At 43.8% G+C, this 27,931-nt stretch overlaps 1 protein-coding gene across 6 annotated transcripts in view; it reads right to left on the reverse strand.

The window, feature by feature from the left end:
• Window positions 1-12,450: 12,450 nt before the first annotated feature.
• ARID5B (AT-rich interaction domain 5B) overlaps window positions 12,451-27,931 on the reverse strand; it is a 114,495-nt gene continuing 99,014 nt past the window's right edge. For all 6 annotated transcript variants that reach the window (XM_058841134.1, XM_058841132.1, XM_058841135.1 and 3 more), the window contains 2 exons: window positions 19,300-19,498; window positions 12,451-15,389 (listed from right to left, as the gene is read on the reverse strand). In XM_058841134.1, coding sequence (XP_058697117.1) covers window positions 13,239-15,389; window positions 19,300-19,498 — 2,350 coding nt within the window. In that variant the 3' untranslated portion in view covers window positions 12,451-13,238. The remainder of the gene's footprint in view (window positions 15,390-19,299; window positions 19,499-27,931) is intronic.

The following is a 27,931-nucleotide window of genomic DNA, read 5'->3' on the forward strand; positions in this document are numbered from 1 at the left end:
AATTTTGGCACCAAAATGGCTAAAGAACATCTCTCACTGGCTTGTGCAAGATGGGAAGTTTTGCCACATTGCATCACAGCCTAGCATACCCCCATGGTACAGCAGTGCCTTACAGTAGCCCCTCATGGACCAGCAGCCCCTCACAGCATGACGGCTGCTCCCGGCATGGCAGCCCCTTACAGCATGGCAGCCATTCATACACCTCACAGCATGGCAGCAGGCTCAAAGCAGCCCCCTCATGGCATGACAGCCCCTCACAACATGGAAGCCCCTTATGGAATCACCTCATGGCACAGCAGCCCCTCATGGCAGCCCCTCAAAACATCGTAGCCCCTCACGGCATGGCAACCCCTCATGGGATGGCATCTCACATGTCTTGCTTGGGGCACTGCCTGTGGCAGAGGAGGGGATGTGGATGCCCTTTTTTTTCCTTTCCTGACTAAACTGCAGAACAAACTGAGCAACATTTGCAAGTTCAGTGACTTTTCCTCCTCTTTCTTCCTTTATTATGAAGCCCTTTATGGGCCCAGCATCCTCAGCCACCTCATTTCCCAGGAGAGCAGCCCCCACATCCAAGACAATTTGTTAAATGTTTTTATGCTTATCACCAAAACCAAGCAGCTGTTGAGCTGCTCTGTCCCCAGGAACAGCACCAGGAGGAGGAAGGGGGAGCTATGAGGACTTTTGTGTCCATGTTATGGTGCAGCACCCAAGGACAGGGCACACACAGGCACCCCTCACCCTTGTGAGCATGGGGAGGTCTTCCCAGCTGCCACCATTCAGAACTTGTGGATCTCCTAAATGCGGTACTTTTACCCAAATTGCTGCTTTTTCAGCAGCCATGAAAGTCTTCATGAGTTTGTTTAACCCAGTTTTGGGCATATTTGTGCCCAGTCTGCCAGCTCTCATGGTGGGTCCTGTCTCCACTGCCCCAACCACCAGGACAGGACACCTCTGGCCGCAGGCTTGGCCTGTGACCTGGGGGGCTCGTTCTCCAGGTGAGCACTTAGATGGAGCATCTGACATTGCGAATACTCTTTATAAATCCCATAAAGGACAAACTGAAAAACTAAAGGAAAGCAGAGATTAAGCTGTATCCCTGCCCGCTTGCTGGACATGCAGTGCCTGCACAGGACGCAGCAGGGGATACTGCCTGGCCACAGCCATGGCCTTCTCCTGCAGAAATGCAATCCCTTAGCAGCCACAGCTCCAAGCAGACTGGAGATGCTTTGAGGGCCATTCCTTTTGCTTTCCTCAAGACCATCCAATCCTTCCATGTTTCTCTTCAGTTGCAAAGGCAATATATAACCATAGCCCCTTGGCTGTGAGTGTGCCTGAATACGGGCTCCATTGTTTTTGCTTTGGGAAGAGCAAAAGGTGTCTGATATTCCTGGAAAGCCTGTGGGTGAGAGCTGAATTTCCAAGAGCAAATAGGGTGCCAGTGAGGATTAGCAGTGATGTCCGTGTGTGATCAGCTCCTCCCAGCAGCAGAAACTTTGCTAAAAATGTTCCTGAAATATTCTGGAGCAGAGACACTGCTGGTGAGGCAGAGATGGAGGAAGGGCCCCATTGCTAACAGGTTGGCATCACCATGGGATTATCATTGTCCCCAAAAGGATGCCAGGCAATGCAGCTGCTGCTGAGACACTTTCTCTGTGATCCATCCACAGCAGGGGAATCCTGTCCCAGGACCTCTACTAGCTTTCAGCCCTCTGTGCCCTCTGTTCCATATCTGCTGGGGTGCAAGGCTTGCAGAAATTATTCAAGGTCCTCAAGGGGCATGTGATGTGGCCCAGAAATCAGGAGACCAGATTCAATTACATTGTCCTTCTGAAAGGAGCCTGGCACAGGGTACTGCCATGTAATTGTGGAAAAGTGAGGCAGCAAAGCAGAGAGCTAAGAGCCCTCAGCCAAGGGAACTAAACTGCAGCCAGCAACACCAGATTGTGCATCTCCACTTTGCTTCAGACCCTCAAAATTGTTAATTCCCTGCTGCTGGCCACTGAATTGAAAATCTGGTGTTACAAGGTGACAAACTCTTTGTCTGCAGCAAGCCAGTGTACAGCATCCCTTGTCCTCTCACATCACTGGACATTTCACTCTCAAACACAGAAGCACTTTGGAGTTCCTAATACGGTGACGAATTCTTCCTGGGTGTAGCTCAGCTGTCCTGCAGACCAGCCACTGGTGGGGTGCATTGAACCCTGCGGAGGTGCCTGTTTCCCTACAAATGCTTTGGCTGCTGTCAACACAAACTACTTTGCTCCACTGCTTGCCCAGGTGTGGGTGCACTGACCCCCAGGTGACCCCCAGCAAACTCACTGGGAAGTGCCCAGTCCAGTGGGAGGGGGAGTGGGAGGATGCTGTGCCTCAGTGCCACTCACAGTCCAGGCTGGTCTGGCTATGAAAAGCTCCAGGGTGCTGCTCCTGGGGTTTTCTTCCCAGCCACTCTGAGGAGTGCATAGGGCAGCCCAACAGGCACCTCCAGCACTGCATGAACTTACATTCATCCACAGACCAGGAGGGTCTAAAAAAAGCCCTTCTAAGGCTAAGGAAACTATGCAGTGCTGGAAACCGAGGTGCCTTGGCCATCTCTGCATCTCCTGAAAAGGCCAGCATCCAGATGTCTACATTTCCCCCACCTCTTTCACTGGCTGGCTGCATTTTCAACATAAAAAGAAGAAAATGCCTCAGCTTGGTGTCACAGCACAGCTGGTCTTTAGCTGGAAGTTAAATCTGGACATAACAGAAATCCAATTTGGCTAGCCTAGTTCCCTATAGAAAAGAAGTAAACCCTGGGTGAGCAATGATAGGATGGCTTTGAACTCAAACAGGGGACCCCAGCCAATCCCATTCAACCCTGAATGCACACATATCATTGGCCAGGGAGCTGGGCAGTGCTGAGACCCTGACCAATCTGTTGTTCAGGTGCAGGAATTTTGATCCCCCTATAAAAGGGGGTGGCCATAATAAATCTTTGCTGTTTGTTGCATGATTTTTGGTGAGTCTTGTCATGCCTGTCTCCAACCTATGACTATTACGTAATAAGGGGTGAATTCCCAATGTGATTGACACAATCATTCTGCATACAGAGTGGGCAGACAGCAAGTGAGGAGAGCTGCCAAACAGCGAAAAGGTTGCAAAAACCAAAGCGAGGACATCCTTACTACAGGAAAAAGCTGGTCAAATTCAGATTCCTTTTCACATACCCCTGAAAATAGAAGAAAACTGCCACTGAAGACATGCGTGGGTATATCTTGGTGGAAGAACACCCAGCTATGAAGGTAGGGACCCTTTTTTAATGGGAATGGGGGAAGGATTATGAGAACCAGGGTTTGATAGCCTTGCTGATGTGGACTAAGAACTGAGAGTTGGACACAACCAAAGAAGCCACACTCAATATAAAAACTTGGGTGTGGACTGTCAGATTTATAATAGAAGAAGCATCTAAAGGTGATGAAAGCGCTATAAAAATTACAAAACCCTGCAGCTTACCTTGGACTTGTTGAGGCAGTTAGAAACTGACATGAGTGGCAAGAACTGGGTGCTGGAGAAGGCAGTGGGAGGTAGGAGCACCCCACCAAGCATGCTGGAGAAATGGCCAGATGGAATGGCCGCCCTGCGCTGCACCCGCTCTGCTCTGAACGGGCACCCTTCGGCTGCTCTGTGCCCTGCTGCACTGGATTGAGCAATTCTGGTGGGCGATGGAGACCTGCAACGAGGTGGTGCTGCCACAGCTGGCAGTGCCCAGGTGGGCAGCACAGCCCTGGCAGGCAGAGGAGTCCTGACAAGCAGCACAATCCTTGTGGGTGGCCAAACTGCAGCGGGCAGAGGAGTTCCATAGAGCAGTGAAATCCCAGCAGATGGTGGAGGCGTGGCTGTGCTGCCCCACACCACCATGCTGGGTGAGCACTGCTGCCATGACCCCACCATGCCTACAACCAAGGCTCGAGCAACCTGAGCAACCCACATCGCTGATGGATACACAAGACCCCCACAAAGAGAACCCAAGTCACTGTACTACTGCCAGACCCAGAGAAGAAGCCCCTGAACACTGCTGGTCCCAGCTCCAGCTCCATCACTGTTCTGATAGGATGCCATCCCTACTCATGATGTGCTGTGGTAAAACTGATGCCCCATTGCTACAGATGTGGACAACAAGGCCTCTTGAAGGTAAACTGTCCCTGCAAGTCCATTTCACTGGGGACGTTTCAAGGACAGAGGGGTGTAAATCCAAACTGCAACTGATGTGGTACGTCTGGACATGCGACCAAACCATGCAAGTCCAAATTTCATATTAATGGAAAATTTCACAAAGACCAGGGAAACAGAAGAACAAGTGTGAAAGGGAAATGCACGATGACACAAACATTTTCCCACACTCCAGTGCAAGCCTGTGTGACCAGCTCACAGCAAGAACAAGAGGATCAGCTGGAATGGATGTTTTCACCTCAGTCGCAACAACTATAAGCTCATTAACGGTATGTAAGATCCCTCTCAAGGCCCAGGGGCCCATAGGGAAATGACTAAGTGCTCTGCTTATCAGTAGATCCAGTGCCACTCTAGAAGGTATTTTTGTGTACCCAGGTGTCATCAGGGCTGATTTTACAGGACAAATACATGCTATGGTATCAACCCCTACTCCACCCGTGACTATCCATGCTAAAACACAAATTGCACAACTCATTCAAGTCTTCTGTCCCCAAAACAGATTCTAGGATGCAAGGAGACCAAGGCTTTGGATCAAGAGGTTAGCCCCAGGTGTACTGGACTCAGATTGTTGGTGATCAAAGACTTAATATGGTTTGTACTGTTGTGATGCCTCAGGCAAGGCCTTAGCAAACAAAGGTCAGTGGGATGAATGACAGAGGGGCAGACGTCACCATCATCTCTGCCAACACTTGGCTTCCATCGTGGCCCACCACACCTACAGGTCTGCCATTGCTGGCCTCGGAGGGACCACACAGAGTTGTTTGAGCAGCAATCTTGTGTTAGTCAAGAATCTGGAGGGTCAGACAGCTGCGATTTGGCCATATATATCACTGCTGCACCACTTGACTTGTGGGGGAGGAATGTTCTATCAGCATAGGGAGTTCACATGGGCATGGATTTATAACAGGGGCCACTGTATTGAAGGGTGTGAAGCATCCCTTCAATACATTAAATGGCTCACTACTCAGCCTGTGTGGGTACCACAGTGATCCCTTCAGGAGAAGCTGGATGCCCTAAAGTCCCTGGTACTAGAACAACTAGCTCAAGGTCACATAGAACCTTCAATAAGCCCTTGGAACACTCCAGTATTTGTTATAAAAAAAGAAATCTGTTAAATGGAGGTTGCTGCATGACTTGAGAAAAACCACTGCTACCATTGTGAGATCATGGGTAGTATGCCATCTCCTACCATGATATTTGCTACTCGGGACATTCTGACTGTGGATTTAAAAGATTGCTTCTTTACTATTCCATTACACCCTGATGAGACCCCAAAGCTTGCTTTTACAGTGCCATCCATTAATAATGCTGCATCAATGGAAAGTTTTACCACAAGGTATGAAAAACAGCTGCACAATTTGTCAGTGGTACATTGCACAGGCACTCTCATCAGTGAGAGAACAATTTCCAGGGGCATACTGTTACCTCTACATGGATGATATCTTGACAACAACACCAACCAAAAAAGAACTCTGACAGATTTGGCCAAGCCTGTTGCAAGCATTAAGAACATTTGGGTTGCAGGTAGCACCAGCAAAGGTGCAGCAGCAACCACCCTGGAAATACATAGGACTCAAAATAATGAATCAAACTATACAGCCACAAATGATTCAACTTTCAACCACAATTCAAACTCTAAACAACTAAATGATGTGCAAAAACTTCTGGATACCATAAACTGGCTCACACCCTATCTAGGATTGACCAACTCAAAATTGGCACCCTTATTTAACCTCCTAAGAGGTGATCCTGAGTTAACTTGCCCGAGAAAATTAACACCAGAGGCAAAAGCCAGTCTCAAAACAGTAGAGCAAGCCATAACAAATAGACGAGTCCTCCAGATGTGCCCAGATCTATGCATTACTGTATTTATTCTCATAGTTGATTTTCACCCTACTGGTATTATTGGACAGTGGAATACATACTGGCCTGATCCTTTGCACATTCTAGAGTGGATGTTTCTACCACACCAACCAAAAGAGCTGGCACCTATTGTCTTCAAGCTGATTGCACAGTTAATTATCAAATGCTGTCACAGGTGTTTACAATTGAATGCTAAAGATCCTTCAAAAATTATTATACCTGTGACAGAAGAACAATTTGAATGGTACTTTGCCAACAGCACAGCTTTACAAAGTGCCTTACAAAATTTCTCAGGGCAAATGACTTACTATCTACCAAGCCATAAATTACTGTTAAGTGGGCCCACTGAACTATCCCTAAAACCTCTGAGTAGCTGCACACCCCTAAAAGGTATTAGAGTATTCATTGATGGTTCTGGAAAAATGAGAAAAGCCATTGTAACATGGAAGGAGGAAGGTGGGTGGCAAATGTTGGAAGGTTGTGAGAGTGGATCACCTCAGTTGTTTGAGCTACATGCTGTAGCAATTGCTTTCCAATGTTTTCCCCATATTCCTCTACATGTTGTGATTGACCCTGCCTATATAGCTGATATTACACAGAGGTTACATTGAGCACTATTAAGGGAAATTGACAGTGCACCACTATTTGACTTACTAAAATTCTATGCCATACTATATAAGCCAGAACTTGCCCTTATTACATCTTACACATCAAAAGTCACACAAATTTACCAGGTTTCATTGCAAAGGGCAATGCTCAAGCAGATTGGCTAGCTAGCCCTGCTTGGACAGCACCCCAGCCAAACATGCTTGCACAAGCCAAGGCATCACATGAATTCTTCCACCAAGATGTTCGAGCCCTACAGCAAAAATTCTGGCTGTCAAACGCAGTCTTGTAATATAGTTAACACTTGTGCTGACTACCAAGGCCACACTGCACCACTGTAGATAGGGGTAAACCTTTGTGGACAGCATGCTTTGCAAATCTGGCATACTGATGTCACAAACATCCCTGAATCTGGCCGTTTAAAATATGTGCATGTATCAGTTGATACCTTTCCATCAGCTATATGGGCTTCAGTACACACAGGAGAAAAGAGATGAGATACCATCACACATTGGCAATCAGCCTTTGCTGCTTTAGGTATCCCCATACCATCAAAACAGACAGTGGCCCTGCATACACCTCACAAAACACAAGACAATTCCTACAGCTCTGAGGTGTCCCAACACACTGGTATTCCCCACTCAGCAACAGGACAAGCCATCGTGGAACATGCACATGGCACTTTAAAATGTATTCTTGATAAACAGGAAGGGGGAATGTGTGGTGAGACCCCACAGAGTAAAATAGCTAAAGCTGTCTATACACTAAATCATATGACAGTATTAGAAAATTCCCAGAAAGAACTCAGTCATTTTAAATCACTTTTTACCATTAAAATCATCCAGTGATGCCTAGTAAAGCCCAAGGTAATGATGTGGATCTTATCACCAATACATGGGAAGGTCCTTGGTATCTCATTACCTGGGGACAGGGAGACGCTTGCGTTTCCACAAACCTGGAACACGTTGGATACCTGCCATATGTGTACATCCTGCCCTATGTCCTGCTTGGGACCACAAGCAACACCCTCCTAATGGCCCTTCAACAGACATTGTGGAGCTGTGTGTGGAGCAGTGATTGAAACAACTTGTGCACCTACCTCACGGAAATCTGGGACTCTTGAAGTGACAGCTTATGTAGGGATTTTATTTGTTTACAAATTTTTTCTTCTGTTATTTAGTTTTTCTGACTATTCTTAAAGTTGAATGGTTTCTTGTTTGTAGTGCTAAGTTTTAACTTGTAATTTCTAAGCAGTTACCCTGTGACATGCTAGCTTGAAGGATTGCATTGTTGGTGATCTCGCCTGACAGCTCTTGGATGGTACATTGGATACATCACTGGCTGGGAGGAACTATGTTGAGTTGGGTAGAAAGCCTCATTTGAACTAGGTTCATGCTGGTTTTGTTATCTTTCCTGCAAGGGCCCTTTGCAGACAGGATGACAAAGAACACTTTGCATGTTTTTAGTAAAACATTAAGGGGGGATTGTCACAGCACAGCTGGTCTTTAGCTGGAAGTTAAATCTGGGCATAACAGAAATCCAATTTGGCTAGCCTAGTTCCCTATAGAAAAGAAGTAAACCCTGGGTGAGCAATGATAGGATGGCTTTGAACTCAAACAGGGGACCCCAGCCAATCCCATTCAACCCTGAATGCACACATATCATTGGCCAGGGAGCTGGGCAGTGCTGAGACCCTGACCAATCTGTTGTTCAGGTGCAGGAATTTTGATCCCCCTATAAAAGGGGGTGGCCATAATAAATCTTTGCTGTTTGTTGCATGATCTTTGGTGAGTCCTGTCATGCCTGTCTCCAACCTATGACTGTTACATAATAGCTTGACGAAGAGAGAAGTGGATAAGGGAGAAGGTCTGCTAGAAGGCCCCATCTTCTCCCATAGCTTTACATATGGGAAGTAATCACAGTAGCAAGCCTCAGTTCCAGAAGTGTCTGGACAACACTGGCAGGCAAGGGGTGTGACTTCTGGGGTGCTCTGCACAGAGCCAGGAGCTGGACTTGATGATCCTGATGGGTCCCTTTCAACTGCAAGTTGATACAAGTGCTACATCCTTCACACATGCCCAGTGGCTGGCTCTCCTCCTCAAGCTGGTATTTCCCAGCACACAGAAGAGGAAATGGTTGGTTCTGAGACTGCAGCATGTATTTGGAAGCTTCATCTAACAGTGCTGTGAAATTGGTTTGTGCTCACCTGCCCACGCATCCAGTGCAGAGAGACAGTGGGTATCTACTTGCTGGAAGCAGTAGCAGCCTCCAGCACCGCCCATGGCCTCAGCTTCTGGACTGCCCAGGGATGGGGAGGGAAACCTCCCTGTTGCATACCTTCCCCAGAACCATGGAATTAAGGAATAATGGGAATTACGGGGACTTTTCGGAAGCACCAAGAAACACAGTAAAAATTAAGTTTGCTTAGTGGTTTTTCAGCATTAGCAGCAAAATTAGTAGTTAGCATCTGACTCCAAGACTTCAGAACCTTATCCATGTTTGAGCTGGGAAGTGGGGGCAATTTTCAGATCCCAGCTCAAGCCTGCAGTACTGGTAGAAAAAAATCCTACTCTGAGATGCAAACGGAGTAAATTTGGTACTGGAGCCACTGGCTAAGCATGTAAGTTATCCTCTCAAAAGCTATTCCTATAGTTGGCATGATCACAGCCACACTTTAATGCAAGTATACTGCAAAAAATAGTGGGGCACTGACTGAAGATCTTGTGTCTCCCTCATTGAGGAAATTGCAAACTTTTATTTCTTTAACCATTTGCAGGAGGAGATACTTTCTCCAGAAAAGACAATATAAGAGGGCTGAAAGGTCAGATGGGATAATATGTAATCCAATGCGATAAGGGCTGTTTACAGAATTATTAATCAAACACAAAAGGGAACAGATAGTAACATTTTTTATTAAATATTACAGTGGATCAAAAAGTACAAAATATCTTTTGCCTGCTATGTGATTGGGAAACTATTGGCACATAATACAGTATCAAAAGCATTAATAAGTACAATTTGGAAAACATACAAAAATTGAGTGTTTATAATTGGCTCAGCTTTATTTCTGGTAGTGTTTAAACTAATGCAAAGGTTACTCAATAACCTTTTAAATGGGAAACTATATAATATTACTGGGCCATTTTTATATATACAAATCATCACCTTACAGAGCATATAGGCTACATAACTTGAATCACAAAAAGTATACAATATTTACAACAAAAGAAAGTTAAAAAAGTATAAACAGCTAGTAGATTATGCTGCCATTATTAGAACATATTTTAAACTGCGGGGTTGGGGGAATAGGGGAGGAAGAGGAAGAGAAAAATATCAACCACACATACAGCTAACAGTGCTCATGGCAGTGCTGCCAATGCCACCCGCCTCACACCAGTGCAGGAAGTCCCACTGCTCATCAAAATCAGCATGATTGTGAAACTGGACCAGATGTGACCTCACTGATCACCGCAAAGGAAGCGAGCAGGTGGTGAGAACAAGGGACCTCCATGGTGGTCTCTGGAGGCGGCAGCCCGTCTCCCCAAATGGGGCAGAGCTGCTGGCACAGCACTTGTGCCCTGCTTGAGCTCCAGCTGCTGCCAAGCCAACTTCTCTGCTGATGGGACAAAATACTTCCCAGGCATGAACCCACTGGGCAAGCTCTTCACAGCAGGCCAGCTCACAGCCACAACAGACCTGCCACAAACTGCTGGCCTGCTCTCACCCCGCCTGGCCAGGGGCACAATCACACAGGGAATCAGGCCCTACTTCTCATGTGCTTGATGAAGCCTGGCTCAGAATGTGGCCAGAGGCTACCTATGAGCCATTTGCTGCTGGGCCTCTTCCTTTGGATCTCACAACCTTTAGCATCCCTAATGCATCCTGGACATAGTGCGTTTGAATTGCAACATTTCTTGGAACTGGCTCCCAGTAAATAGATTTATGACTCTATTGCCAATTAGATCCTGCAGTTTCCTTTACAAATCTACCAATAACAATAGTCTGATTGCACAAAGAAAGACTTGTGCAATTTCATTCAATAATAAGGCCCCTTGAACTCAAACAACGCAAACAAAGCCCCATTTAAGACATTGAGGAAAAAATACTTTTCAGCCAATGAAGAATTCAATAGTCTGTTGAAAGATTTCCAAGATTTCTGTTAAAAGAACTCTTAAACAAATAATGCATCACTTTGGTTGGGGGTTTATGCCCCCATTTCTTTTCCTTAGCCCTGATGTTTTGCCCAGTATGAGCTTCCTCAGCTACCAGTGGCAGTCTCATGGGGCAAGAGAGGAGCCTTCTTCCCCTCTCCCTATCCCCCAGCCCTGTGCTGCCTCAGCATGGCTCCAAAAAGCTTACCAGCAAACTCCAACAGGATGTAACCAAAAGGGACGTTGGACACTTTGTGTAAACAAATGCACAACTCCAGAACACACAACTTAACTAAAACAAGAAGCATTTGCTTTGCCAAACACACAACAAGCTTCTGTTTGTGTTTGCTGTAGATTTTTTTATTCTCTATCCCCTCTTCCCCCGCCCTCCTCCCCCCCATCCCCAAACCCCTGATTCTTACGTGATTCAAATCTAGTGCAACTTTACTAGAGATGTCCTCCACACTGCGGCCTCTGCCTAGATGAGCCTGCGGTTCTGTTTCCTGTATGTGGAGCAGCAGGATACTCTGCACTGGCACATCTATGTTCCAAGTTCTACTAGTCTGTTTATCAATCAATTAAATATACTTTTACCACAGGAATATAAAATATTTAATTGAAGAAGCTGGATTTTTAACAGTAGACGAGTATATTATTCTGGTTTCCACCTTTGGATATTAAGTATGATACATTATATATTGTATTTGGCTTTGTATCATGGGAAAATTTAATGACATGCCTAGCATGCAAAGTATTTCTTAGTAGTTTGTTTTTTCTTTTTGCATCAAGTACACTGTCTTTGAACAGTAACTGAGATGGTTTGAACCACAACCAATTTTCACACTGTATAAAGCCTCCAAGTGACACTTTATCAATGCCTGTGGTCAGCTGTGTAGTGGTGACGTCCTGCAAAGCAAATATACATCCACAGGGGAAGCTCTTTCATCAGGAAAATCCAGCCTCTCATGCCTGGGCTTTCCCCCTGCAAAAGGACGTGCAGGGAGAGGCTGAGATCTCTGTGGGAGTGTGGAAGGACCATCCTGACCACAGCACAGACCTCCCTTACCCATTGTGAGGCACAGAAACAACCTGTAAGCCTCTGATTCAAATCGACACTGGCTCTATTCAGAACTACCAAAATTCTCAACATTCTCAGAAACTTCAAATCTCTTTTCTGCACTCCTTTGTCATTCAGCAGTTTGAGCCAGGCAGGTTTTGCTTTCTAGACCATTTCTCTTGTAGGCAGGAGGGTTTCACAGCCTAGGTAAGATCAAGTACAACGCCTGACAAATTCACAGACCACGATACAGGAACGCAAAGCTCAGTGGGAGGGGAGAAGCAGCAGAGGAGCCATTGCAACAACAGGAGGAAGGTGAGAGGTGCTCAGCACCTCCCAGGGGTGGGCTGTGGGGAAAGCAACCTTGTTCGCATCCTTGCACCATAACATCACCTACAGTATGTTTATAACCATTAAGATTAATCTGAACCAGTTGCCTCAGTTTGTAAACAGTAAACGTTATGACAAAAACAAAACAAAAATGCTGCCCAAAAGTACAAAGAAACTGGAAAATTACAAACGTAATAAAAAAAATTAGGACAGCCACAGCCTTTAAAAAAGTTGCAGATAAAATGATACTGTTTAATTTAAAAAAAACAAACAAACCCAAAACAAAAAAACAAACATAAAGAGCACAGAATATACTGGACAAACAAAACTATATAAATTATTGTGATCAAATGTGACACTGGTAGTTTATGAAGTGGATATGTACAGTCAAATTAAACAGTGTTTACCATTCTGTTCTAATAGTGTTAAAATGAAAAAATCTATTGCCGTTTTACTATACATTGCATTGATTGAATCTTTAAAAGTCAGGAAAAGTTACCCAAAAAAGTACATCCACTGATTGTACAGACTCTCGGCCTACTTCTTTTTCCAGGTTCACTTGAAGTCCTTGACTCATTTGCACCAATGCACAGCCTCTGGTCCTTCCCTCAGTGAAAGGCAAATGCAGCCCTCACTGGGGTTTCAGTGAGCTCAGGACTGGGCCGGTGTTTCCACGGCTCCCTTTGAACATCTGCTCTTACCATGTTCAAGTCCTTTCACAAAACACATATGCAAAATCCCAAAAATTCTTTTTTGTTCTGTTTCTCTTTTTTTTTTTCTTCTTTTTGTCTTCTGTTTGTTGGGGTTTTTTTGTAAGCATAGGGAAAGAGGGTGAGGGGGCTGATGTGGGCACCAGAATTAAAGAAGCAGTCCTGTCTCCATCAAACTCCAAGGCAGGATATGACTGCATCCTGGTTGACAAAAATACAGATGGCTAAATCTGTGAGACATTGTCACAGGGGGAGGAATGTCGCAAACTGAACTTTTCTCCTCAGACCTTTTTTTGTGAGAGAGGACATTCACAGTTTTGTGCTGGGATGTACAGAGGATAGTTGGGAAGGTGGAAATGCAGCTTGAGGGTTTATAGCAGCTAAAGGATAAATGCTGTTATGCAAAAGGTCACCATAGGAACTTCCTACAGGTGTTGCTGCAGCTAAGTGTCTGTACAGTTGCTGGGAGTTTGCAGGGGATGTGAGGAATTGTCTCTGCACCATGAAGGAGTGAAGAGCCAAAGGCTGCATTAGTGGGGATAGCATGGTCTGATTTTTCAAGTACTGCAGGGGATGAGAATAACCAGGTGGGAGGCGATTGTTCAGCCCCGTGCACAGGCTTCCTGGATACAAGCCTGGGAAGATGGGGGCTGATAGGGGAAATTTGTGGCTTTCCAGCATGCTGCCAGAATGGAGGCCATGCACTGACTTGCTACTTTCCCCCTCTTGGTCGGGAACCTTGTCTTTCACTGGGGTCTCCTTTGGTAAGTGAATAGGAGAGACAGCTCGGATTTTTTTTTCAGAAATCACTTTGTCCAAATCCTCCAGGCTCCGCTTCAGAGGCCGAGTAGCCCCCATGTTTTGAGGGCTCGTTCTGCGGCTGATGATAGGATGCACCATCCCCTCCATCTTTCTCAGGTTCTCCAGCCTTTGGGTCTGCTGCTTCCCAGACCTATGGAGCAACTCATTGTGTTTTTTCGGGGCTGTCAATGCTATAGGGAACACGCGGCAAGCTTTGGGATTACAGTCTAGGCTCACTGCCTGGCTACTTCCAGCCTGGAATGGGGAGATCCTTTTGCATTCTTGCTGGGCTGTGGATGAGTGAGGGAGAATGGAGCCTGGAACCTTAGCAGGCTGTTTGTGTATGCTCTTTGGAAGACTCAAATCTGTTGGCTGATCATCTGAAGAAGCATCCACTGTTGCCTTTTTTTCTTGCTGATGCAAAGATGGGTGATAATTTAAATTTAGTTTTTCTTGGTGTTTGTGTTGGGTAAAAGTAGAAATATTTTCAGACTCTCTGAACATGTCCCGGGGGAGGTACTTTGATGTCTGTTCATTATTAAGGTGGTGTTCTGTGTGCCTATAAAGGCTGTGCAGATGAGGTGATGAATAAAAATCTGCCAATAAAGTGGGCACATGGGAGTGCTGCAGTGACCTTTTTTCACTTATTTTATCTTTGCAGTCCTGGATATCCGACTTCGGTAGGTATGACTCGGCAAGAGAACCAAGGTGATGTTTTGAAAAATCACAGCGCTGAGGATCTGGTTTACTTAGCATGTCATGTTTAAAAATGTCATTAATTGACTTCCTTTCTTCCTTGGTTTTAAAACTCTGTACATGTTGTATGACTGAGGGCCTATTAATTGCTACAGGATCAGTATTATGGGCAAGGGGACCTTGAGATACGCCTGAGGACAATTCATCTCTGCTGCTGAGTTTCTTTTTGCTGATCAAAGGTGGAGGAGAACCATAAGGATAGTTACAAGAGAGTGTGGCCCCGCTGACCTGAGACAGCAGTTTCTTCTTTGCCAGGGGTGACATGATGCCTGGATTACCTTTTGAGTACAGTAGCGGTGTGTAACTGAAAGTGGAGTCATCGTTCATGGACCCAGACAGCTCCTTTTCCTTAAACATGTCGAAGTTCTGCACCACCAGGACTTTAGGCGTTTGTTTTAGTGCATTGTGGATATCTTCATTTCCCAGCTGGTCTACTTTCACCGTGCAGTTTGCGATGTAATCGGCCATCCCTGGCAGTTTCTCATCTTCCATGTCGCTCTGAGTGGGCAGATGGACTGGGAAAGCTGTAAAGGACATTTCTGGAGGTTCACTTTCTAGGCTGTCAGTAAAAGCTTTGTGTAGTCTTTGTTCAGGCTTTGTGTCTTCCAGGGCATCTGCTGGGGGGTGTAATCGTTTTCCAACAGTGGCATCCAGCACAGTGTCTTCTTCTGCAGGCATGGATATACTCGAGAAAGAGGATGAGTGCTGAACCTCCTTCTTGGCTTTCTCACTGTTGGTGCTGTTCTCTGTCATGTCTGTCTTCTCTGGAGGCAGTGTCTGAGCTGTCTCTGGTAAAAGAGATGGAGGGACTTGCACAGGGTGTTTCATCTCTCCAGCTGTAGGGTGTTCAGGGAAGTTCTTCTGGTCTGCCGATTCTTGATCCTTCTCTTGTTCTGATGAAACCTAATAAAATAATTCAACAGATAATAGTAGGAATACAGTATGTTCTTAGCAGCCTGTTTGTAAGGTTATGCATAGTACACTGTTGCCTACTATTAGAGAAGGACTTGCCAACCACCCTGCTGGCATGTGAAGGCTCTAACATCAGGTACTGGACTCAAAAAGAAGTATCTCCTGGAAATATTAAAAAATACACTATTCCTGTCAGAGTCACAGTAAGGCATTTCAAAACAGCAGCTGTTTGTAACCTGATGAGAGGAACTGGTGGCTTCATCAGATAGCTAATTGCTGAGGTTATCTACTCTTTTAAAATTTATTAGGCAAATGCAGAAGAGCAGATTTCATAACACAAACAGTAAGGCTATAGAAATTTCTCTTGCTAGCCAGCTTCACCTAAGAAAACCACATGATTCCTATGCTTTTCCTTCCCTAAAGTCTCATCCAGCTATCTTAAAATTCAGTGATCACACAGGATATCATTCACACCCAGTTCTGCATTAAAGTGTGAAAATGATAGAAATGGCATACTAGAAATCCCTATTGTAGGCAGCAAATCACTGCCACAACTTAACTAGGACACACATTTTTTTTATTTAACGGATTAAAATGAAGTTGTCTACATTCAGTAAGTGTGTGTGCCTGCTATTACAAACACGGCTTTTATATGTTCTTGTCAATAGGACCGTGGCTTGCTCTGCTCCCCCATTAATACAGAATGTCTGCACAATTCACACTATTCATCCCATTATGTAGCCAGCTGAACTGTGACCTGCAGAGGTCACCAGAACATCCCATCTGTGATCCAGCTGACTGACAGCCCTTTTCAAAACTGCTGTCACTCTCCTCTGACATGTTGTGGTAGAAGGTAGTCATAAAACAGCAGCATTGTGCGACTCTTTTATTATTATTGTTTTCTTTCTTCCTTCATTGTAAAGATAAGACGCACTGAGAAAGTTACCATCTAAATGCTGCTTTATGGTCTGTCACAGGAGCAGGGAATAGGAGACGGTCCTAACGAATCTAGCCCTCTCAGAGCTTTATTTCTTCTAAGCTGCTTTTAAATATTCCTGTCTGTTTGGTTGGCCTATTAGTTACAGTGTCTGTTAGTCATCTCAACTTCTTTTTAAACTCATATCTGACTTTTGCAGCCAAATACCATCATTAGGTCCTTTACAAAGTACCACCGCTAGTCTCTTGAGCTTATAAAATTACAGGCAAATACCAGACAGATGAGCAAAGCAAGGAGAAAAAAAAGAGAATCATACTTAATAACTGAACATTCTTCTCTTTGTATCTGTTAAGCAGTACTTTGATTGAAGTTTCAGCTATTGTGAGGAAATGTGCAGTCTAAGGCTAATAGCATTTTGTCTGGTATCTTGTTACACTGACAATATCATTGTGATGGCAGGAAAACAGGGAAGAGCACAAAGGCAAATGCAATCCTAATAAATTGAAGTTATGTTCTCTCCCTGTATACTTCTAATGGTGCACGAGTCGAACATGCAATTGAGACAACCACACGTTTCTAACTGGATTATGCTTTTCCAGCTCACAGCTTCCAGACCACATGCAGAAATGGCTTAAGTGGTGGCTTGGCTGGGGTCATGCCTACACATTTATGTGGTGACTATAGGCCTCTCCCTCAGAGCAATACCCCATCACTGCTGTGCCTGGATGAGGGCCCAGGAATGGGACTCCACTGCCAAGACATGGCTGCAGTGCAAGAGACAAGCAACCTTCTGTCTGGCCGCAGCCGACCTAGATTATGCTCCACCCAAAGGATCTGAACGTCTCCTGCCTGCTACCCCCATTAAGGGCCACATCCTGGGCATGGAGCCCTCCATATGGCAAGGCACAGATGAGTTCTGGAGCCCTACACCCACCCAGGGGTGAAGCATCCACCCTGCAGCCCTTTCACTGCTTGGGCTTTGTGTGATCACTGGCCTGTATGGTAACTGACATGGAGGTCAAGGTCCTTAATAGCCCACCCCGATTGAATAGGGGCTGTACACATCTTCCACCCCAGTCAGGGAGGAAACATTAATTTTGCTATAAAAAAGGTAGCATTTTAAAATAGGGAACTGCCATAATTGTAGATTTTTATTGTCTCATCTAGGCTCCCTAAATTTCCGATAAGCACATCTTAGGAACTCTTCCTGCAAACCACACAAAAATAACTTCAGTTTAAACAGCAGGAAGTTTGAGATAGGGAACAACAAAACCAAGGAAATTCAAAGTGAAAGCTGTTGCTCTGTTGCTCACTTGTTATGTTTGGCTTAGCAGCAGTGGTAGAGATAGTGTGTAATGTGTCTTTCTGATCCAAGATCCTCAATAAATAATTGGGGATGAAGGAATGACAAGGGAAGGGAGCACAAGTTTTCACTTCACTTCTCCTTGCTTTGGGCAAGTTGTCTTGCAACCTTCCAGTGACTAAAGCATGTTTGTGCGCACTCTCCTCTTGATGTGTTTCTTTTTTTAAAAAAATTTACCTAAACAGGGCTCCCTCTACTTTAAAATTACAATGCAAGAAAAAAAAGAAAAACTCTTTCTGGGGATTGCTCTTAAATTAGATATTAACACTACTGGTATTTAAAACACAAATTCTTCTTTGGATGGGAGATTAAATTGTCCTTATAAGCACAACTTAAAGAGGCAGTGGGACATGAAACTCCAAATTTTATGTTCTCAAAACTAGGTACATGGAGTATCAGAGGTATCTATGTTTACAGGTCCTGCATTGTTTTTTTAAAACAATGAGGAGGAGGAGGATTGTTGATAGCTGACTCAATAAAATTTCCAAACAAGTTTAGAAACAGGACTTCTGCACCTGCCAGACGCAATAAAGTCAAAGAAGCAGCCATAGTCTGTTGGGCATTTCATGTGTTTCAACATTCTTTAAATACTTACTTTCACTGTAGCACCTTGATGGCTGCTGTGATCTGACAGACTGAGACAGGAAAAACAACATGCTTTGCAGGGGTTGTGTGTGAGGAGCTTCACCACCTACTTCACATGTGGTGCAAGCAGGGAACAGGAGAGAGAGTGGGAAGATGTGCAAAGGAAGGTGCTTAAATAACACTGGAGCAAAAGCCCCATTGACTTTTTGTCACTTAACAACACTTGAAATTTACCCTAATTTGCAGACAAATAGGAGTCCTATCATCAATCCTACCCTGTGCTGTGATCATAAAATCTCTTCCACAGGGCTGTCCTATGCCTGCAAGTAATGCAGCTCTATGTGGAAACTGGGACCTGCCCATGTGAAGAATAATAGGAACCTATTATGTCTAAATAGGAACCTCATCTGAAAACCATCTGCTGTTTGGGAGAGGGAAGTTGATCTCAGGGCTTGGAAGGTGGTTCTCTCAAAATGTGACCTTTTAGTCCAAAAAGAAACTTAGTATAATGTAATAAAAATCCTAGGAAGCAGTATGTTTTCTCACAGTCATGCATACATCTGTGAGCACAGAAGAGCTGATCCAGAGGCTACCATTATAAAATTCATCTTGTGTCCAACAGTTACCACAGTATTATCAACAATATTAGAAGTTCCTGCACCTTATACTTAGATTAGGAAATAACTGTGGTAGTTGTGTGGTTTCCCTTTGGCACCTGCTGATTTGTTAATGGTAATCACTGTGTAATACAATGAGCCGAACTGGTACTGGTAGATCCAGAGCTTGGTCCTCTGCCATCCCCACTGTGCAATAGGGAGCAAACAGGCTGCCATTCGCAGCCCAGCAAAATCCCAGCACAGACAGTGTCACAACAGCTGAATTTCCATTGCTGAGCAAACTAAAAAGCCAACTGGTTGGAATTCTCCAGTTTAAATTATATATTTTATCACTGGATTTGATGTGACTAAAGCTGTGCATTTTTAATTGAAAAACTGAAAAGCAGGGAAACAACAGACCTCAGATGCATCTTGGGGTTTCTGTGAATTATCTTTTTCCTTCTTGCTCTTTTGGTTTTCATTTTTGATGCGTTTTGCTCCAGACACTTTTGTTTTTGCTTCACCCTCCTGGGAACTGTTATCCTGTTTTCGAGGTTTCACTGGAGGCAGCGGCTTATCTTCCTCTCCTTTAATAAATCTTTCATATGGCAGGATTAATCTAGGGGATTAAGGAACAAATAATTGATCAGGTTTTGCTGCTCTAGCAAAGAAAAAAATGTATCTACTATGAGCAGTTTACTTAATAAATCCATTTTCTTCCATGCCATAAAAGCAACAGTTTAAACTCTACATCTGTAAATACAAGTATAAGAAATCAATTTATTTGGCAAGATTATCATGTGGAATAAATTCAGTGGAGTTAGAGTTGGTGTGGATTAGTTGTCAGTAACTTCACAGTGGCTTGTGTGGCTACACCAATTTGTATCAGATGAGAGTATCAGCCATTATGTTTTAGACTGATTTTTTTAAAAAAAAATCCACCATTTATTTTTATTTTCCCTTCCCAACTTTAACAGCATGCAGCAAGCCCCAGGAAAACACCTACAAAGCCACGGCCAAGTTGGTAACAACTACACAATTTCCAGGCTGCTAGTTCCCTTGATTGCAAGGGTGAGCGCCAGGAATGTGGCAGGGGCCAGGAGAGCTGGGCTGCAGAAATCCTGTGGGGTGGGCAGAGCACCTGCCCTGCTGTCACCAGCAGCAGCTCAGTGTCATCTGTGCAAGGCACCCATGTAGCAACAGGCACCACTACCTTCACAAGGGAGCCTTTTTTAAGGAAGAAGGGGAGAGGATAAGAGTTAAATATGAAGGAATTCTTCACTGTGGAGCTGTCTGCCACAAAGTGCATGAAATCGCCTTAAAAACACGAGGCAGAAACACAAACAAAAAATATCATCCCCTGAAAGTATCAAACACACTGAGTTTTAATCTCTGTTTTCTCTTTGCAACTCTTGATCTGAAAGGAAAAATAACTGATATAATTAAAAGGGATGGATTGCATTACAATCTCAGTTTCAACTTCAGTGATTAAAGTTTTTATAATGCATTTTAGTATGATTAATGACTCACAGTGGGATTAATATAAGACTCAGACTTTAAAAATATGAGCATTATTACAGAAAACATAATTTGTTAAAAAAAAAGAAGCTGATTCTATGAAGAAAATGTACTTTGCTTATAAACAACATTAATCTACCCAAATACTAGGAATCCTTGATTATCTTTAATCTAAGACTCCAAGGCAGAAACCTCTTTGGTTCAGATATTCGTTTGTTATCCCAGAATCAGTTTCTAAGCATGCAATTTTGATTTACATACTTAGATGTTCAAACACAGCTTGTGCTTGAGAGAACAGACTTAGATTGCTCATGATCATAATATTTTATATTTTAATAAAATCCAACATAAATTGTGTTAAAATATAAACCTAATTTATGCTATATTAGAAACAAAATTCATTAACTGAGCATGCTCTGACATGGTATGTGCAAAAAGGCGTGAATAATACTTTCTGGCCTTGAATTTGGCAGGGCTCCAGTAATGAAGCTAAGCAGAACCCACAGGGAATATTCATCTTCAGATCCCATTACAAACTGAGTTTAAACATGTTACAGCTGCTAAAACTGGAAACTGCTCCCTCTATGCAAACTTAGCAAAATAATACATAGTTGCCAAATACCTGCTTCCCACTGTAATATTACAGGTAATGTTTATATAATAAAAAGCATAACTAAGCAGAAGAAGAAAAAAAGAATCCTGTTCATACTTGAGGCTGCTACATTTCATTTGCAAAGCACAAGTATCAGTGAAAACACCGAATTCCTCCCCATGCTGCACAAAGCACTCTGGACTTCACTTAGAAGCAAGGTTGGGTTTCACATAGGGCAGCGCCAAGGCTGCTCTGCCATGTGTTAAGTATTTAAAGTCGCTTTTAATAAAAACACATTTTATTACAGTAATTGTTAGCACTGCAAGGGGAGTGTTTGACTTTGTTTTGTTTCCATGGGAACGCATCACCCATTCAAAATCTACATATTCCATCCCTAAAGGTTTCAGATGCTGTCCAGTGCCTCATGGGAGACACAGATGCTCCCAGCCCCAGGAATGAGCCTTTTTCCCTGGAATATTTTAAGTGATTAACCCAGTGGCTACGGCTGGGCCAGGAGCAAGGCCCAGGCCAACGTGATTAATCACCGTTCCCATGCTCTCTGCCGAGCCTTGTAGGGTAGCACAGGACCCAAACTCCTCCTCTCCAGCCTCTGCCTACCTCACCAGAACTCATTAGCTTGGGTGCTAATTAGTAACTGTGGCTTAAATTCCCTTTTCTGATCTTAAGGGTTCATGTGTGAGTACAAGGTTTTCGTTTTAGTTATTTTTCACTGAGCTCAGCAGTTGGCAGGCCGACAGCAGTAAAAATACATTTCACATAGCCGGTCAGTGGCCTGGAGCCAGTGGCAGGAAATCTGGAATTTAATGTTTTTGTGTATCAGAGAGGTGGCATGACTAAGGTAAAACTGAGTCAGTACACAAGGATAGCTTGTTCTAGGATTTTCCCCCTCCTCGTTTCAAAGGAGGGCTGACTGAGGTGGCTTTTGGGGGTGGCTGGCAAGGAGCCGGGCGGGAACACAGGCTACAAGACCCCAGGGAGCAGCACTGAGCTGAGCAACACCAGCAACTGCCTCTTCACGTAGAGATTTCCGTCGGTTGCAATTTTCACTGAATGTTTTTTCAGTTATCCTGTCATGGTACAACACAGTTACCCACAGGATATGATCTTATCATTTGATTATTAGAAGCTTTTATAGCGCAGGAGTAATAAAGCTAATACAGCTCTCTCAACATGTAAGCAGCCGGCTCACATGCCATGAAAGCAGCAGCTTAGCCAGTTTAAGGTCAATATTGCCCAACACTGGAAGAATGCTATCTGCTGTTAGCCAAATAGTTCAGCAGAATGTGACATGCCTGAAACCAGCACAAGGTATTTTTTTTGTCAAATATTTGCAGTGCAGGTAAGATTAAATCAATCTTTGCGCAAGGAGAGGTAAAGACAATGTCCAAAACACTGGATCCAGATACCTCAAACGTATCATATGCTGGAAACAACAATCATGTTTTTGCAGTCACTTTGAACTGTGGCTGTACTTCCCTACAGAGGGGGAAGAATAAAAGTATTCACAAAAAAGCAAAAGAGGGGGAATATTTTGTAGTCTAAAGAATATTTACTTGTAAAGCCTGTGAGAAGACCAAATAAAAGGGTCTTTATCATGATCAAGATTCCAATATTAAGATTAATAAAATGTATTATTTATAAGTCAATTAACATAAATAGAATATGTAAGCACTATTGTATTAAAAAAAAAAATCTTTCCATAGGCAGCAGATTTTTAGCAGCATGAGGTATTTTTTTTTCCCTGGAATAATACAAGAATAACATTTTCCAGCCAAGAACAGAAACAGTAGGGGAGTTTTTGCTATCACAGGACTTCTTATTAAATTCAGTCACTGTGAAAAGCCAGTCTTTTTCCTTTTTTTCTTTTTATTTTTTTTAAATAAAGACAACTTAAAATCAATGCAAGTTAGATTAACAAATCAGTACTATACTAATCCTGATTTATTATAATAGGCAATATTAAGTTTAATCACGTATTTTTGCTACTCAAAAAAAGATTTTCCTTTAATAAGTCCTGAATTAAATAATGGTGCAGTGTACCGAGTTTTTAGATCTGCATCATCTGATATTATGAAAAATTCAATGTACTTCTCTGCAGCAGATGTCAGAGGTCAGCAAATCTATTACAGTAATGTAAGTAAGCTGGCTTTCTGCCAACCCTTTTTTAAAAATCACTGAAGCAGATAATTTTATATTTACAAAATATTCAAAAATTCTCCAGGGACTGAATCTCTTTCCCAACAAAAAGCAGAAACTTCACATTAGAGAAATGTATTTCACAGTATATCAAACATGTCTTCATCACTAGCATTTCATAAAAATAATAAAAAAATGCCCTTAATATTTATTAGTCAACATTTTTTTCCCCAGCTACAGAACTAACAATGCAAGTTCTCATCTGAGCCAGTAACCACTACATATATTGATTATGCAGAATGAATGACTTCTTTGGCCTGACTCTGCTTCACAGGACACATGAGAGCACATCTATTTATAGGCATGATTAAAAAAACAGTTACAACAATGCAAAGGATCTGACCAGCCCAGAAAGAGGAAGAAAATTAAATGTTAAGGTTGCCAGTTTCCTCTTTAATTCTCCCTACTGTGTATGGATATGATGGGGCTCTGGGTTTGGAGAGGAACCATATGCCCAGCACACACAGGTTGGTGGAGGTAGGGAGGCAACTCAGCACAACCCCTACAATATTTTTTTGTATCACTGTTTCAGTGTTTATTTTTGTTTTCCTTCTGGCAGAATAAAATATTTCAGCATGTCTCCCATTGACATCATTGTATTTTCTCTAGGGATCCAAGCCAAACACAAAATAGGATCCACTGGAGCCTCTCAGCCTCAAGAATAATCTTGGAAGGCCTTAAAATCCCAAAGTCCACTCCTTGGGAGATGTTGCCCCATTTGCATGCCTGGCTAGGTTAAGGAGGTTAATTGCAACAGAAATGGAAAATGATTTAAATTTGCTTCACTAAATGAATACAGCAACTAGTTAACCCATGGAACTCACTGCCAATGGATATCTTGGGGCCAAGGGATTAGTGAGATTATGCAAGGATTAGATGCTAATGTAAAACATGAGAACATTAAGCTGTTAGCTTCAAAAATGCTGAAAAGGGGCAGGCAATAGATCTCTTTAGTGGTAGAAATTTGGAAAACGCTTTCCTCTTGAGCACATAAGGCCATGGTGGTTCCAATTCCTTCCTCTGCAGGCACTATCAGAACTGGGAGGGCAAGACAGCTGTTTTTTTCATTCCAAGAGGGCACCCATCTGCCCTCACAGCAGCCTGGCAGAGCTGCCTGCAGCCCCTGAAGCCAGAGGGTCTGAGTGCAGGGCTGGGATAGCCCCTGTGGTGAAAACAGGCCCCCATCAGTAACCTCGGTGAGAGAAACCTGATTCTTCTCCCCTAGAAAATCAGTGGCAAAATATTCAACTGTTTTAAGGGACCAGCAAATGCTAGAGCTCTGATCCCAAGAGAAGTCTTGCCTTTTTTACCCCGCTGCTTTTCAAAAGGATATTTCTTAGAGCACTGGTCCAGTGTAGGCAAGGGAAACAAGGGAAACCTTCAACAGTAATCAGTTGGTGGGGACAGCCAGGAGCAGGAGGCAGCTCTCCTGAGCACCAGCGACACATTCCCAGCAAAGAGGGGAGAGGAATAACCCCAAACTTTAAGGTCTCAGTTTGTTTTCCAAAATGGGAATATAAAATACATTGAGGAAATGCAGCAGTGTGTTCCTGAAGTCTGATTTCCCTGGACTGCATTGTACAATGCAGGGGTTATGAAAGCAAGCCTCACGTACTTTTGTGCAGAACACAATAGCAATGGCTTTATTTGCATTTGTCTGAAGTACAAAACTGGCACGTATTTTATCAGCAAAGACAAAATATGCTGGAGTTCAATTTTCTTTCCAAAGAACTTTCCTTCCTTACAGAAATGGCTCTTTCATACTTTTAATAACAACTTTCCTCACAGCCCACTGGGAGTGCTGGTGGGTAATGAGAATGACTTAGTGCTGAAAGGTGGGAACAGCGCTGCTCAAAGAGAATTCAAAGACACTTCATTTTAAGTAAACTGGAAATTAGAGACATTGCAAACACAGCTGTTGATTTAGCTGCACAGCCCAATGAGGCAAGCTCAGGATCCTAGGGCTCAGCAGGGAGAGATGAACAACTCCAATCTCTTGCCTTTTGTGCAGGTTTATTGCATGGAAAAGGGTCAAAGGAAGGGTGGTGGGCATAGGGCAACTTCCCCAGATCATTCTACCAAAACCACTACAAGACTCTGTTTTGGCCATTGTGACCATTTCTACATCTAAAGGCAGACATGTATATTGTCTGGTAGGTCCATGGAGTCCCCGCATACTCCCTTATGCTCAGAACAAGCTTACAGACGGCATTTTGCATTACTGGTGCAGGTCTCTTGGCAGGACTCCAAAACCCTGCCGACTTTCCCTGGGAGCTCTGAGTTATACCTATATTGCAGACAAACTAGGGGCATTCTCTTTCATGTTAACAAAATCCTGAAGTACAAGGTGGAGATTCCCAGCATCACTGGGCAATCTGAGGGAAAAGATCTTACTTGGTGCTTACTCATTGATGCTGCTCCTGGAAAAGAGAATGGCACACCTCCCACTGTACAGCACCCACCTGGGGCAACTCAGCTCCCAGCAAGGAAAAGAGGCTTGTCCCCTCATGTCAAGTCTTTCCCTACTCCTGGATGTCAAGAAATAGATTGCTGTGTGTGACACTGACTGACTTCAAGCACTGATCTGGAGTGCCAGGACCCCAAAGCTCTGGGCACTGCAGGACCTCAGCAGCCAGTAAGCGCCAAGGCACACAGCGGGCACACCTGGCAAGAGCCTCTCTGCTCAGGTGACAGCACACCCAGCAGCACTGGGCAGCACACAGCATGCCCCAATTCTGCTGGGATGAACTCCTGGGTGAAAGGAAGGATGTAGGTGGTAAAACAATTCCCCACCAGGAGAGAGATCATCTGCTTGCAGGCACTTAAAGGCATTGCCCGACTGTCCAGCATTTTGCACTCAAGGACTCCCGCTGACTCTAGTGCTGACCAGTAAGTCACTGAGGCTGAAACCCCAGAAATTTTGAAAAAAATCCATGTTCTCAGATGTTTTGAAAGGACAGCTAGGGATCTGTTTTAATGGTAAACAATTACATTCCTTTGTCATCTGATACTTTTTAAATTTTGGGGAGGGGGGAAGTTTTCTAAGTTTTCAATAGATCCTTTGTTAAAGCATCTGTTACTCACATAATTGAAAAGATGTTTGTTCAGTGGTATGCTTGAGAGTACAGTTATTTAATCTTAATGATAAAGCCCTGAGGGCAGAAAATCATAAGTAGAAACCTCTTGCTATTTATCAAAAAGAAAAAAAAATAAATAACCCAAACCAAAAACCTAGGAAAATAAAGAGAAAACTGAGACACCTCATCTATCGTCAGGCTTAAATTTGTGCTTGATGGAAAACTATGGAGATAATTTGCAACTTGCAAAGTTTTCTGGGAGTCTGGGACCAGCTGAAGTGTGAGGGGGGCAGGGAAGTGGGGTGAAGACAAAAATAAAACAAGGAGAAAATACTATTGCTTGGCAAGTTTTTCTTGGGTCAAACAAAGAGCCAGTTGCAGTTTACAGCATGACATAACATTTGATTAATTTTGGCCTGGGGATGTTTTCACACTTAACAATGTAAATCAAAACCTTCTATTAATTACAATGTGTATGAAAAGACAACCATAAGCAATTTCATGCAGATGCTATACTGGCCGCTACTTTTTGTTCTTTCTAATGACTGGATGTTATTTTCTTCAGAATTCCACTGAAATGCTCACACGTTATGAAAGTTATCCAGACGCTTTAGAAAACCAAACAGCATTTGCATGGAACACAGGGCTCTCCTGCATATTGAATTACTGCACAATATCCTGAGGGTAGACAGACTTTATGGCTGTTAAAGGGAAACCATATAAGAGACCTATTTTGACCTGCCTTGTGCTTCTGATCATATTTAATTTTTACATGAGAGATTTGGAAAGAAAAATGGCAGAATGGACTCTAAACTGTACAAGACATTGCTTCTCCTGAAGTTTAGTCCCCTGGTAGATGTGCAGGATTCCCTGCAAGATGAACAACTCCAATCTCTTGCCTTTTGTGCCGATTTACTGCATGGAAAAGGGTCAAAGGAAGGGTGGTGGGCATAGAGCAACTTCCCCAGATCACTCTACCAAAACCACTACAAGACTCTGTTTTGGCCATTGTGACCATTTCTACATCTAAAGGCAGACATGTATATTGTCTGGTAGGTCCATGGAGTCCCCGCATACTCCCTTATGCTCAGAACAAGCTTACAGACGGCATTTTGCATTACTGGTGCAGGTCAATCAAGCAAGTGCCCAAGGGCCACACTCACAGCCAGAATAAAATCTTCTGCAGGTCAGTGTCTGAAGTGTGGGCACAGCCACCCTGCCCCATTGTGAAGAACTACAACCCATCTCACCTTCTCCTCAAGTTCCAGGTCTCTGTGTCTCTGCAGAATTCTTTCCCATTAAGCTGCCTTAATTTTGTGAGAGCACAAGGCCTAATAAATCCCTCTCCAGTTTTGTCTGACCAGACTGGTTTTCAAAATGCTAGTAATTTGTGAGGGCCAGCATAGGAGACATGCTGCTGAAGAGCAGGACTTGAGCCATGGGGCTCTCTGGGTCCATCCCTGCTGGAGACTCCAAGGAAGCCCAGCTTCCACAGCACCCAAAGAGGCCAGGAAGGGCACCTTCCAACAGTGATATGTCTGTCCACCAGAGAAGCCAAGGAGAGTTACTGCATGCCACTGCACACCACAGTTCCTCAGCCCATGTGTGTTTGCGTATAGCTCGTGCACAGGACTTGCACTAGAGGAAA

This window comes from Poecile atricapillus, chromosome 6 (genome assembly GCF_030490865.1).
Source record: "Poecile atricapillus isolate bPoeAtr1 chromosome 6, bPoeAtr1.hap1, whole genome shotgun sequence".
NCBI classification, from domain to species: Eukaryota; Metazoa; Chordata; class Aves; order Passeriformes; family Paridae; genus Poecile; species Poecile atricapillus.